General features: G+C 44.8%; 1 protein-coding gene across 5 annotated transcripts in view; it reads right to left on the bottom strand.

The window, feature by feature from the left end:
• Positions 1–205: 205 nt before the first annotated feature.
• LOC147737516 (uncharacterized) overlaps positions 206–14,754 on the bottom strand; it is a 56,084-nt gene continuing 41,535 nt past the window's right edge. Inside the window, exons 1-4 of one of the 5 annotated variants that reach the window (XM_086933669.1) lie at positions 3,046–3,190; positions 2,729–2,961; positions 2,240–2,644; positions 1,164–2,071 (exon numbers count right to left, since the gene is read on the bottom strand). In XM_086933669.1, coding sequence (XP_086789795.1) covers positions 1,164–2,071; positions 2,240–2,644; positions 2,729–2,961; positions 3,046–3,140 — 1,641 coding nt within the window. In that variant the 5' untranslated portion in view covers positions 3,141–3,190. Of the gene's footprint in view, positions 4,509–14,754 lie in introns of those variants that run through there. The other 4 variants (XM_086933587.1, XM_086933606.1, XM_086933553.1 and 1 more) reach the window with 4 other exon arrangements.

The raw sequence follows: 14,754 nt of genomic DNA, 5'->3' as shown, positions 1-14,754 counted from the left end.
GGGTTCTGAAACCTCCGGCCCTGACTTCGTAGAGGCAGTCCCCGAGGGCTATTCTTTGGCCAGAATGGATAGGTCAGGGTATCCCTTACAGAGACACTTTTACTTGTAGCACTAAGCCTCTTTCATTACCCTCTGATAAGTTTGAGGCTTTGTATTTCTCTATTAATTTCCTTCCCTCGGCCTCTTTCTCTGGTATTCTCTGTTATAGACCTCCTGGTCCCAGAACGACCTTTGCCCGTGACATCCTTAAATTGATAGAGCCCTACATTGATAAGCCCCACTTCAGTATTCTCGGCAATTTTAATTTTCACTTAGAGGCCATAAAATCGAAGGATACAGCAGTACTTGTAGATGGTCTAGCGGCATGTGGTTTGGGTCAACTGGTCATTGGCCCCACACATTTGGCCGGCCATACGCTGGATGGTATCTTTTCAAATGATTCAAGACTTTTGGCAGGAACTCCCATCCCTCTAGGATTACCTTTAAACTCCTGCGCTTAGCCCATGGTGCTTTTTACGGCGCAGGCTCAGAAGGTATCAGGGCCCTTCTGTGTGTGTATTCCCCCAGTAAAACCCTCCGGTCTTCTTCCAATAATTTGCTTGTGGTCCCCAAGTTCACAAAGGCAAAGTGGGGAGGCAGAGCTTTTTCTGTTCTAGCTCCTAAACTCTGGAACTCTCTCCCTTTGGAGCTCACTAGCCAATCCTCTTTAGCGGTCTTCAAAAAACACCTGAAGACCTGGCTTTTCTCCCAGGCATATTAGGGACTGCGCCTTTTGTGGCTTCCTGGTTCATCTATCTGGTAATGTGGACCTTTTGTTTGTTTTTCTGGTGCCTTGATGCCCCTTGGGGCTAAGTTTTGCGTGGTATAAAAATGCTATTCATTCATTCATTCATTCAACACGAACGTGTTTCTTTCAGATTCTGTCTTTCAGATACTAGCTTTTTTGGCATAAGGATTTTCTCCAGTGTGGAGTTTCTCATGGTGAGATAGCGTTTTTCTCTGCAGCTTTTCTGGCATTCAGAACACTCATAAGGTTTTTCATCAATATGGAGAATCGCTTATGGTTAGTGAGGCTGTGCCTATCAGATAGGAATTTCTGGCATTCACAGCATTGGTAATGTTTTTTCCCTGTGTGCGTCTGCTCCTGTAGAGTGAGATTGTGTTTAAAACTGATGCTTTTCTGGCACTAAAATATTTTGATGGTGTGTTTTCTTATGGCGCTTATAACCATCTCTACCTCTGAATCTTTTCTGACAATTAGAGCACTGATAATTTTCTTCTCCAGTATGGATTTTCATATGTTTAGTGAGATTACATTTAAGGCTGAAACATTTTTGGCATTTGGAGCACTGATAAGGTATTTCCCCAGTGTGGGTTCTTATATGCGGAGTGAGACTGTTTTTTTCACTGAAACATTTGTGGCATTCAGAGCACCGATAAGGTTTTTCCCCAGTGTGGGTTCTTATATGAATAATGAGACTGTTTTTTTGGCAGAAATATTTTTGGCATTCAGAGCACTGATGTGGTTTTTCCCCAGTGTGTGTTCTTATATGCTGAGTGAGACTGGTTTTTTCACTGAAACATTTGTGGCATTCAGAGCACCGATAAGGTTTTTCCCCAGTGTGGGTTCTTATATGAATAATGAGACTGTTTTTTTGGCCGAAACATTTTTGGCATTCAGAGCACTGATAAGGTTTTTCCCTAGTGTGGGTTCTTATATGCTGAGTGAGATTGCTTTTTACCCTGAAACATTTGTCGCATTCAGTGCACTGATAAGGTTTTTCCCCTGTGTGGAATCTCAAATGTGCAGTTAGAAGTGATTTACAGTGGAAATGTTTTGGGCATTCAGAGCACTGATAAAGGTTTTCCCCAGTGTGGGTTCTTATATGTTGAGTGAGACTGCGTTTGTCTCTGAAACATTCCTGGCATTCAGAGCATGGATAAGGTTTTTCCCCAGTGTGGGTTATTGTATGTTGAGAAAGAGTTCTTTTGTCAATGAAACATTTCTGGCATTCAGAGCACTGATAAGGTTTTTCCCCAGTGTGGATCTTTGTATGCCGTGTGAGATTACGTTTTACACTGAAACATTTCTGGCATTCAGAGCATTGATAAGGTTGTTCCACAGAATGGATTATTGCATGTTCAATGAGTTTGCTTTTGTAACTGAAACATTTCTGGCATTCAGAGCACTGAAAAGGTTTCTCCCTAGTGTGGGTTTTTATATGATGAGTGAAACTATTTTTGTCAATGAAACATTTCTGGCATTCAGAGCACTGAAAAGGTTTTTCCCCAGTGTGGGTTCTTATATGATGAGTGAAACTATTTTTGTCAATGAAACATTTCTGGCATTCAGAGCACTGAAAAGGTTTTTCCCCAGTGTGGGTTCTTGTATGCCGAGTGAGACAGTTTTTGTCACTGAAACATTTGTGGCATTCAGAGCACTGATAACGTTTTGCCCCAGTGTGGATCTTTGTATGCCGTGTGAGATTACGTTTTACACTGAAACATTTCTGGCATTCAGAGCACTGATAAGGCTGTTCCACAGAATGGGTTATTGCATGTTGAGAAAGACGTTGTTTGTTACAAAATCTTTCCTGGCATTCAGAGCACTGATAAGGTTTTTCCCCAGTGTGGAATCTCACATGTGCAGTTAGAAGTGATTTAAGTTTGAAATGTTTTGGGCATTCAGAGCACTGATAAGGGTTTTTCCCACATTGGATTCTCGTATGTTCAATGAGTCTGCTTTTGTAACTGAAACATTTCTGGCATTCAGAGCACTGAAAAGGTTTATCCCCAGTGTGGGTTCTTCTATGCTGAGTGAGACTGTTTTTCTCAATGAAACATTTCTGGCAATCCGTGCACTGATAAGGTTTATCCCCAGTGTGGGTTCTTATATGACGAGTGAGACTGTTTTGGTCACTGAGACATTTCTGGCATTCAGGGCACTGGTAAGGTTTTTCCACAGAGTGGGTTAATGCATGTAGATTTAGACTAGGTTTGAAACTAAACCTTTTCTGGCATTCAGAGCACTGATAAGGTTTTTCCCTAGTGTGGATTCTCATATGCTTAGTGAGATAAGATTTACGCCTGAAACTTTTTTGGCATACTTTGCACTGAGAGTGGTTTTCCCCAGTGAGCATTCTCTCAAATTCAGTGAGATGAGATTTATGGCTGAATCTTAGTTGGCACAGGTAACTATTTTTCCCCAACTTGGGTTATTTTGCTTTGATTGAGACGGGTTTGAACACTGAATTTGTTCTCACAGCCCGTGCTTTTATCAATTGTATTCCTAGAGGTAATATCTCTACTTTTCTCTTGCTTATATGCCACAGTAAGAGTGAACCTGATTTTAAAGTCGGGCTTGTTTAGATAATGTTCAGCACTTATCTCTAAAAGAAATTGTATGTAATCTTCTTAACACTTGAATTGAGCAAAATATGTCTGGAAGCAGCCCTGTAACACCTGTCGAAATGTTTCTAGCAGATAATAGTCTTTTGGTTATAGCCTCTCTGGCAGCAACTTATTTTGTGACTGAAGTTTTTCTCAAATCCATTTGTATAGGTTCTTAGCAATGCAGTGATATGGTGTTGGTCTGATATTTAATGCTTAAGCTGAGAAGTCACTTTTTGCACTGACGTATTGGCAGTAACCGAGGACATTAAAACATGCACAGTACTATTGTGGATCATTAGTCGCAGAACATCAGTTCCTTTTACCCTTTCTATGTTTGGTGGAAGGTTAAGGTTTGTAGTTCTGAAGACGAGGATTTATTCACATTAGCTATTACGCAACGGTGCTCATTTAATCAGTTTTACATATCACTCCTGCACAACAGATAATGTTGAGGCGATTTACATAGAATTACAGAACTGTACATAATAAAAAGGAAACAATCTGAGATGGTCATGAACACAATAAAGTGGTGAATTTTTAAGGTTTTCGCAAGAGTAAGTAGAGTGGTTCGAGGTGTTATATCCCGAGGCAGATAGTCTCAAACTTGCGTAACTGGTTAAAAACGGTTGTTGAACAAAGGTGATTTTCCAATCTTTTGGTTGTTAGCGTGTCAGCTTCGGAGTCTTCTTTAGTGTCTTTTCTTTGATGGTCTGCAGACGAAACCTTTTGTTATAACTTTCTTTCATGCAGTGTGTCCTTCCTCTCTGGGATTACATGATGCTTTAGATGAACGTTATGCTGTCATGCTGAGGCAATTTGTCTTTCTGATAATATTTCAGATGAGGATGCTCTGATTGGTCTTTCTGGCATTATTTCTGATGCTGTGTGCACAGGTATGACTTTGCTCTGGGTTAATGAAATGCAAAATTAGATACTTCACTTACAGGTATAGTACTTTCCTCAGCTCCCACTTCCTCGCCACACCTAGATTTCGGAATTTTTTTAAACTTAGAATGCTGGATGTCCTTCAGTTTTTCAGAATAATCCTTCTTATGGCACTAACATTCAGTTGCCTGGTGGTAAATCGTGCTTTTTTCATCCATAATTTCAATCACCTATAGTATTAAAATTAAATAGTTAATGCATGTAAATTTCTCCAAAAATAATTTACAAGCCAAATCAATACAGAATTGCAGAACTTTGAAAATGTTGAGCTGTTCTTCTGACAGAGCAGAGTGTAGAATGGTAGCCTGAAAATACTTGGATGTAGGAGTAGGATTTGTAGAATTTTCGACATTTTATTAAACTCACAAAGGATACCTGTACCCTATGGAGTTGTAACATAGAATCCCAAAGGCAGAAATTAAAGTCATATGCCCTGGCACCAAACAGCTATTTACAAAAAATACTATTCATTAATTTTTAATGTAGATTTCTGGGATGGGAATTTCCCCATGGACAACAGGCGTTTTCCCCTGCCCTGAGTTCCCACCAACTTGTATCTGGTATCCTGACTTTTGAGTTCTGGCCTCTGCCGCACGCAAATCTATTGTGTGTTGCAAGGACTATGCCTAGACCTATCCCTCAACTATTGTCCAGAGTATGATTCAAGGGCAATGAAATTAAGGCGTACTTTCATGTGTTCATTTTATTCCACCTGATTATCAGTGGTTAGGTTTTTCTGCACCTGGATTTAATGGGTGCAGAAAAACAGGACACCATTTTTTTCCAGACAGAAAAATTAGACTGAAAAGACGCACAGGACTCTGGGTGCAGCAGAAGCAGCCAAGACTTATGCTGTTTTTTTTACTAACTGCGGAAAACACACAATTCTTCCCTCTGTTTTCCCCTTCCCTCCCCTGCTTCACCAATCCCACGCCTACTACACCAATCTCCCCCCCCCAACCAACCACATGCATATATATATATACCACCTGCTTAAAACAAGTGGTAAATAAAAGCAGAAAAACACTATGAAATAGTGAATGGTATGTGGTTTGACAGGCAGAAGAATCTGTTCCTCGTGGCAACTCCCCAGTCCATGGCGTCAAACTAGTAACTACACGTTACTGGGGTAAAACTACCACAAAGTTAAAAAAAAAGAAATTTACATGAGATTTTCCTGTCACCCCAGTACTGTGCAACTTCGAACAAGGGGTTATGATAGGTCACGGACCGGTCCTTTGACCTGGAGGGTCACACCAAGTGTGCCCTTATTTAAGGCAGAGGACAGTCATGGGTTTAACAGCTAGAGCGGTGGTGGCAATGCACCCTGTTGTAAGGATCAATAGCCTGATGCGATCTTTGCATCATGGTCAGTGGAGTCGCTTCCTACTGACACACCCATGTAATGCTCCATTTCTATGCCTGTGCCCAGACTTTGCGCTAACATCCTGTGTGTGTTTAGGGTGTTGGTGTGCGTAGCATAGATGCAATGTGAGAGTGCGACAGATTAGAATGCATCTCCTGCCTGCCAGGTGTGTATACAAGTGGGACCATCTATCCCTCTTTTATACTCCAGTTCAAAGTCCTCTGTTACCCAGGAATAATGTGCTCTACAAAGTACCCAGGTGCCTGCTGTGCCACCAGGGATGGTGTCAGCCTGACAGCCTATCTAAGTTGAGGGGACATCACCTGCAGGCTGAATTACTTAATGGAGAAGCTGCGTACCTGTCCTGAAGAGCCTAGAAGTCTGCCTAGAAGCCTGCCTGTCTGGTAAAAAAGGGAAGGGAGTTTGACTATCCAGTAGGAGGACAAGGCGGTCCTGGAAGAACCAAGGTCTGACACATCCCCGGTATTTGTAGGGCGGGCCGGAAAGCCATTCAGCAGGACCAGCTAGTCTGAGGGACACCCCGCCAAGACTCTCCCAATGGTTCAAGGCAGAAAATAAAACTCTACGACAACGTGATTGTTGAGGCCCAGACACGTTGGGACGTGTCTGGTGCGCTCCCACCCTTTGAACTGTTTAAATTTTGTGAGCTGACGAGTTCGGGAGCCTGCACCTTCATGCTGTGAGTGCAACTGGTCCTGAGAGACGAGGCAGCATGCCCTGCAACCTATGAACTTTGCTTTTTCCCTACTGACGATTGAGGAATCATGAAACACGTGTCTAGGGATACGAATTGAAACTAATAATACAGCACTGGCTCTGAACACTTTGAAATGAATTGAGCGAGAAATAATGAACCATCATGCTTGAGGTAATTATGTTGGGACGTGTCTGGTGCGCTCCCACCCTTTGAACTGTTTAAATTTTGTGAGCTGACGAGCTCGGGAGCCTGCACCTTCATGCTGTGAGTGGAACTGGTCCTGAGAGACGAGGCAGCATGCCCTGCAACCTATGAACTTTGCTTTTTCCCTACTGACGATTGAGGAATCATGAAACACGTGTCTAGGGATACGAATTGAAACTAATAATACAGCACTGGCTATGAACACATTGAAATGAATTGAGCGAGAAATAATGAACTACATGAACCATCATGCTTGAGGTAATTACGTTGGGACGTGTCTGGTGCGCTCCCACCCCTTGAACTGGCTATATCTATCAGGCTAATGGGCCTATAATTCGAGGGTTGCAGAGGGCAACCTTTTTTTCAGTTCAGTTCATAGGGCTTTATTTCGATAAAAATATCATAAAAGCACACATCATATACAACACATTTACATAAAAACAATTTGTTAGCAATTCATTATTGTTTAAAATCTAAAACCTTAGACAATAAAATTGTGGTTACAGATTTTAAATTTAACCATGTTTTCAAACCAGATTAAACATTTGGTGTTAGCCTTTTAGCCCTAATGGACCATGTCCCTGCTAAAAACTTAGAAAGACCACAAACATATAGTGGCCGTGTGTCCGACATTAAAATCCGGAGTGCCTCATTGGAGCGCCTAGTTCCCATAGCTTGGCATATAGGTTTGAGTCACCTTCGTCTTGGGTGGGCATAATCCGGGGAAGCAAACAGGATATGTAGTACAGTTTCTCTACTAGTCTGACAAATAGGACAAAGAGATGTTGTCTGAGACGGGGTTTCCAGTGAGCAGTTAGGGCGTGCACTGGGAGTGCCCCTACCCTGAATCTAAAATATAATGCCCTGTCATAAGATTTCCATACAATATCTAGATATAGTTCCCGAAATAGTACATCTTTATGCCTTAGGAACTCTTCCGTCAACCTACCAAGAGTTGGGTCAATACAAGTTCTGGTAGCGACCCATTTCCAATAAAGGATCATAAGGGTCGCTTTCGGGGGAGAAGACTGAGTATCCCAGGCTTCAGTAAGGCCTAGCTTGCCAAGTAAAAATGTAACAGGGGGGGCGCCCAATTTTTTTCGGGGGGTTCAACACCAGAAACTTAGTCTTGTCAGTATTTATTACTAGGCCACGTTGGATGCAAAAAGCCTGAAAGTTATCTAGGAGGCCATGAAGGCCTACTGGGGTCTTAGAGCGTATCATCGGCGAATAATTGGGTAGGGGTACACTCCCCTGCCAGGGATGGAGCATCTGATGGTTTAAGTAGCAAGTGCTCAACCACCCCATTCACATACAGTGAAAAAAGGGTAGGGGCAAGGGCACATCCCTGGCGGACCCCAGTTCCCCACCGGAATCCTATTAGTTTTCTGCCCCTCTGTACCCCACCTCACTTGTGCGAAATTTCCTTCGTGAAGCCTTACTAGAATAGACAAGATGTTGGGTGGAATCCCCATTTCTGACAGCACCCCCCATAAATGTCCTCTAGGCACAAGGTCGAAGGCAGTCCTTAGATCAATAAAAGCAAGGTAAAGGCTGCCTTTGCCTATAACAGCCACTTTCCAATAAATAAGTAGTAATCTAAAAGCCTGCTCTATAGTGCCTGATAGTTGGAGAGAATCTCATTGTCCTCAGCCCATTGCAGAATTATTTCAAGCACCACCTTCCCCACAACTTTCTGGGTGGAGTCTAATAAACTTATTGGGCGTAGTTGGAAGGGTCGTCCCTCTGGCCCTTTTTATAAATAGGGACGACCTCGGCCCCCTTCCCGGACTCGGGAATGGCGGCACCCTTGTCAATAGCAGTCAAAAGAGTATGAATAAGCTTCCCCCATTTCGGCAGGTTAGAACGAAGCAAGTCCCCAAGAATACCATCAGGGCCAGCTGCTTTTTGGGGCACAATGCAACTAATTGCGTATTCAACCTCCTTGACTGAAAAAGGAAATTGATTATTCTCTCCGGGTACTACTTGAGAACTGCATGGAGCGGAATCACTAGGAGCTTCTGGCTGGCAAGAATACAACTTAGGAAAGTGGTCAAACCGCACCTGGTCAGTGATGTTACAGGTAATAAGGTCGCTGTCAGGCCTATTCCTCGCTCTTATAGTGCTCCAGAACCGGCCTGCATCCCGCCCTGCGCTAGCCTCTTTTAATGTTTCCCAATACAGGTCCTCCCACACCCTTTTGGCGTTAGTTACCGCAAAAAAAGTACTCTTTCCTGGTGTACTGGATCAGAGGTTGTGACTTCATCTTGACAGCCTTAATTAATGCCAACTTCTTCTGCCTACAATCTGTTGTATACCAGCCCTGCTTTGCCTTAGGCCTCTGGGGCCCTTTTGCCCTGCCCCCACATGTTTGTACCAAGAATAAATTTCCTATGGACTTTGTGGTATCCTGGAATACCAACGTAGCCCGGGAAGGGTCTGGATGCTCCAGAAGGGACACTTCCATCTCGCTTAGTGAGGCTGCCAGTATCATTCCTATAGCCTGGACCTTTGCTTCATCTAAGGCAACTTTGCACCACTTGAGGCGCCTTCCGCAGTTAGATGGAAGAACTTCTGAGGTGGACTTTACTTTGCTTGGAGGCAATAAGCCACTTTGGCATGGCCACAGGTGCTTTAGGCTCAAAGACAGCGAGTTGTGATCGCGGTCTACAGTTGGTACTACTACCATATCCTGAATATATTTCCAAAGTGTTAAATCAAGGAGAATATAGTTAATCCTTGACGTATGGTTGGGTCTATTGTATGTGTGGGCGCCTAAGGGATCTGAGGCGGTTCTGCCATTTGCTGCTCTTAAACCATATTCCAGCGTCAGCGCATTGAGCTGGATCACCCTCTGCGTCCATTTTGTTATTGGTTTGATCGCGAATGCTGGTATGCCCCTCCTAGAGTTGTCCTCAGTAAGATCTAGGATGTCCTCTACTGCAAGGGGCTCGAATGTGCAGTTAAGGTCCCCCGCGACCAATACATGCGTGCCACTACCACAATCTCTAATAGATTTTTCTAGCAATGCTACTGTCGGGGAAAAGGAACAGCCTTTAGTGCCCCTGGCATATATATTAAATATATCAAGTAACCTCCCCCTGCCTGGGCCTCTTATTGAGATCCCAAGAATGTCTGGCGAGCTGCACTGCTCTTGTGTGATACTACATCCCAGGGAGATGCTCACCCAGATGAGTAGTCCGCCCGAAGGCCGACCCCTCCCTGTGGATGGCAAAACTGCGGGTATAAAATACGTGGTGTAGCCAACCTTGTGGTTAGGTTCCATGCTCCAGGTCTCTTGGAAGATACAAATTGTGTGGGACTCCACCAAGGTGTTCCAATCAGGGAGATCTAACTTCCTAGCGATTCCTGCTATATTCCAGCTGAGAGCCCGTCAGCCACCTCTACACCCTGGAGGCAGTTAAGTTGTTCTGCATGTAGTGGTGGATGCTCTCCACCAGGGTCAGTTGCCATAGAAGATTGCAAGAGAACATGTATGGGGAAATGGCGCTCTCTTGGGCAGATAAATCTGCAGAGGGAATAGGGGTGCCCAAGGGACTAACAGATATATCCTTGCAGCCAAATAGGCCAAATCTGATGATGGAATGGTTCCCATATTCCTTTCCCTTCCGTTTACAGGAGTTGGTTGCCACAGCTTGGGATCCTATCTGAAGCCCATCACCCCGGCGAGTAATTTCTGGTGAAATTAAATTTGGGGCTGACTGGATAGTCCCTGGGGAGAGGATTGGAAACCTACAACCACTGTGCCTACTATAATCAGGAATAAAGGGCAAAGAACGCGAAAACAAATCATCGCTATGTCAGTACCCCAAATCACTTTCGTGATGGATAATATCTCTGTAAAAAGCAGGATTTAGGAAAAAATTGGAACTGCCAGCGTACCCTCCCCAGAGTTGGCTTCCAATGTTCTGTCCCTGATGCCATCTTAGTGGGCTTGAGTAAAAATATCCCAACTCATGCGTACTGATTCCAATGTCACCATGCACATTTTGCTGATCGCAAATGTGCCTAGCCACTCGTATGTCACTAAAATTGACTAGAATACAATCCCCTTTAATGTCTTTGGTCCTTTTTCCCACCCATCTTACTCTTCTAACATGAAGGATCTGTCCATATAATTCCCTCAGGAGGGGCCTATTATTGGTTAGCCAGAAGATGGTTTTATTCTTAAGTTTTGCATATGATTCAATTTTGCCCGGTTTCAAACAAGGGACTCCTGCCAATACAACTACATAAGGCAAACAGGCTGGAGGCAAATTAACACAAGGAGGATTGGAATCCATGCTATGAGCTATATCAGATTTTAAGAGTGGATCTTTGCTCTGCTTATCTAGTATGCTATTATTATGATTATCACTCAGGACCTCTGTGGGTGCCCTATCGGGAACCCTCTTAGCCCCTTTAGTTAGCGATTGATCTGGTAGATTGCTAGCCTTAATTGGAATAGCTACTATAGCTGGAGCTTTGCTCGTTGTGACAGATCTCGTGGGAGGGTTAGTTCCACTTGGGGTCCCTGAGGCAAGGTGTTGTTTTGAAGGTGTCTGTTTACCCATTACTGCAGGAGCTACAGAAGGATTTTGCTTATGTGCGCCTGTTGCAACATTTTTTTGGGAGTGTAGCTTAATTAGGGACTCTACAGAGAAAAAGTTGTCAAGTGTACCCTGTTCAAAGCAATCTATTGTTGTTAATTCTTTTAACCTCTCAATCACCGGTAAGATCAAGGACTTCAGAATTTTGCTCAATATGAGCAAAGGGATTTCTTTATCGGCATTGAGAGGGCGCGCAATGTTTGGGCTAGCATTTGTTTGCTGGGTGTCATTACCACTACCCGATCCACTGCTCACTGGGATGGTAAGAGATTCTTCCAAAAGGTTGTCTAATAATTCCCGGAAACTCTCATCAATAATAATAATATTAATAATAATAATCCACATTTGTAAAGCGCACAATGACCCGATAGGGTCTCCAGGCGCTGGGGGCCGTCGGGAAGATTAGGCAAGCTATTGCCCAGAGTCACATGGTGCTGGGCTAATCTCCCGCCGATGCCGGGGATCGAACCGTGATCCCCAGATTCCGGAGTCAGTCGCCCTAGCCACGGCGCCACACCTCTTCAAGAGATGGGCATGAATCCTTGAGAATGTCAGGTGCAACATTAGGTACCTTGACATTAGCATTCTTGCCCTTTGATGTGCAGGGTTTGGCAGGTACCTTCTTAGATTTACTCCCTCCTGGTAATCCCTTGCTATTACTCACAGTTGGGTGTGCCTTGGCGGCGTATTTCGACCTACACCTTGCTAGCTGCCCTCTAGTTGTAACACAAGGCCTATCACTATTCGCACTTGACTGTGAGCCAGGGACTGAATTAGTGCCAGCTGGCGTATTACAGCACCCTTTATCATTAGAGACCACTTCCTCAGACGGGAAATCATCAATGGCCACATCTTGGAAAATAGGAGGGGTCAATGATAGCCTCGCAACAAAAGGATAAATATCCGAGGATAAGTTACCCACCGTAGGGGCTACATCCTGAGATGTTGAGGTATGACTACATCCAGGGAGAGCGACAAAAGAAGGTCCTAGTAACGAATCCTGGGAATTAACAGAAAATGTTGACATATTAGCAAGGGGTAAAGGGGGAACAGAACCAACAGGTAACGAGAGACGGCGCTCTGTGTTCTCTATGGCATTTGCCACCACCCCGGTGGTCTTCTGAAGCATGCAATCTATAGCTGTCCGGCTAGGGAGTTGGGGTTTCGCAGCCTCCTTTTGCTTAGGGGGAGGGGCAGGCATTGCGGGGTTACGCCTCACCATTTTTTATTGCTATAACAGCCAAAGTGGAAGATACAAGAAAAAATGTGCCAAACATTACCTATCAAAATAGCCCACAACAAAGAACGCTCTGATAGACAACAGTCGATACCAGCAAGCGAATAATACAGTTTAAAACACTAGCTAGCCTGAAGCAAGCATGCAGGAGCCCAATCAAATGTAACAAGAAATACCTAGAACGCAAATGAGCAGAGTCAAAGGGGGTGGCCCAGCCCGGCCTCACACGGCCACTAACGGCCAAAAACAGTCCCGCCCTTGTCCCGGGCTTCTCCCGGGACGCTCCCGCGTAGCAGAATCGGCAGAGCAATTAATAGACGTGTGCTGGGGGCGGTGACAAGCCCCGTCACAGGCGCAGGCAGCCCCAGAGCCTTCTGGGGGATGAAGTCCAGATGGTTATGCTGGGCGTTGGGGATGGTTTACTAGCAGCCAGCAGGTAGATCACGGCGCAGCGGGTCCTAGCACACGACCCCGGCGCTTCTCAAAGTTGGCCCAAAATAGGCAGTAAGTTCCTCCCTGGACCGAAAAGCACTCCTGGACGCAGCGGCCTTTTTTAAAAATAGGGACTATCTCTTCCCCCCGCCAGGTCTCTGGTGGGTCCATCCCTGTTAAGATTGCATTAAACAGGACACAGAGATAGGGGGCCCATATTTTCGGTTCTGACCGATACAAGTCCCCGTGGATTTTGTCAAGCCCCGGGGCTTTGTTAGGCAGTAACTTAGCAATGGCTGATTCCACTTCTAGTATCGATATCTCCTGGGCCCTCCCCAGTCGATACTCGTGGAGGAGGCTCTGTGACACCGATACAGGATCGGCATTGCTCGGCCGAACATAGAGGCTTCCAAAATGGTCTTCCCATACTTTTGGGGCTAAGTTAGAGTTTACTGCATTCTTCCCTCCCCTCCCATCATTACTAACAATTGCCCAGAAGGATTTGAGGTCTCTAAGCTGTAAAACTGACCTCATTCCTCCCACTTTTCCGCCTCCCAGCACTTTCTTACCCTTTCAATAATTTGCTTGTACTGCACCCGGAGTAACTTGATACAGGGTTTATCTTTGGCCTTAATTGCTTTAATCAGGTCCTTTTTTTTCTTACGACAATCAGCATTGTACCATGGGTGAGTCTTAGCTGGGTTTTCCCTATAGGTCTGGATTGGGAAAAAAACCTCCAGCATTATTGAGGCTAGTTGGTTGAGGATTTCAACAGGCCTATTATCCCTCCCGTCTATAGGGCCCGTTGACCCTACCTATGCCATATCGATAAGATGGGGCAAAACCTGAAGATATATTTGCGACTGCCTGTTGGGAGAGCCCATTATGTGGGGCCATTTTACTCTCTGTCTATTATTGTGGAGAAGGTGGGGCTGTTGGGCAGGATTCGGCTCAGTCTGGTTATTGGACAGTCCCCAACTCCCTGCCTTTAGAGACATAACTAGGGCGTTGTGGTCGCTGTCCATCCGTTGGTGGATCCTAAAATCCTGGACCTTATCCCATGATCTACATTCGATCAAGATGTAATCAATGATCGATGATTGCCCTTCACCTGGCCGGGTCTATCCGATTTTAGTCGGCCATTACAGGGCCTTACAGATAAAGACAGGGTAAGGGAAGTAATTTGTAGCACCAACGGAGTCCAAGCTTTAACTGGTGGAATTAAGGTTTCCGGAATATTCCAATGCTGATTCTCCTCATCAGTGTCATCCAGGCCTATGTTGCTGAGGGGTTCAAACTGACAATTGAAATCACCCCCAATGATTAAACCAACCTCGGGATCAAGAGTCAGTGCGATTTCCCTCAATTGTTCAATAACCATGGACTCTTGCCCACTCTTGATAGGCCTAGAGTAGATGTTTAATATGGCTATGTGCTTATTTCCTGTCAAAGTTAGCAAGACCCATTGGATGTCTGGGGAGTTTACTGTCAGCTGCTTGGCTGTAGCTCCCAAGTGAGTGGCTACCCAGATACTTAGCCCTCCTGACGGTCTTCCTCTGCCCCCTTTTGATGCGGGAATATTAAATGTGGCAAACCCACTCCGCTGGTAATTGTCCACGGCCCACGTCTACTGCATTAGGCAGATGTCGTGTTTGTCCATGAACAAGCCCCAATCTTCAGATTTTAATTAGTTTTTTTAGTCCTGCCACATTCCAGGAGAGTATGTTGATGTTCCCATTTGACACCCTGTGAGTGGGGCTTATATTTAAGCCACAGTTAAATGGTCTATGCACACGGTCACCCGTCGGTGTAGTTCCCCTCCCCTCATTTACACAGCTGACCCCACTGA

The sequence above is a fragment of the Lissotriton vulgaris genome, chromosome 1_1, assembly GCF_964263255.1.
Source record: "Lissotriton vulgaris chromosome 1_1, aLisVul1.2, whole genome shotgun sequence".
NCBI lineage: Eukaryota > Metazoa > Chordata > Amphibia > Caudata > Salamandridae > Lissotriton > Lissotriton vulgaris.
This window is presented reverse-complemented; position numbering and strand designations above follow the sequence as displayed.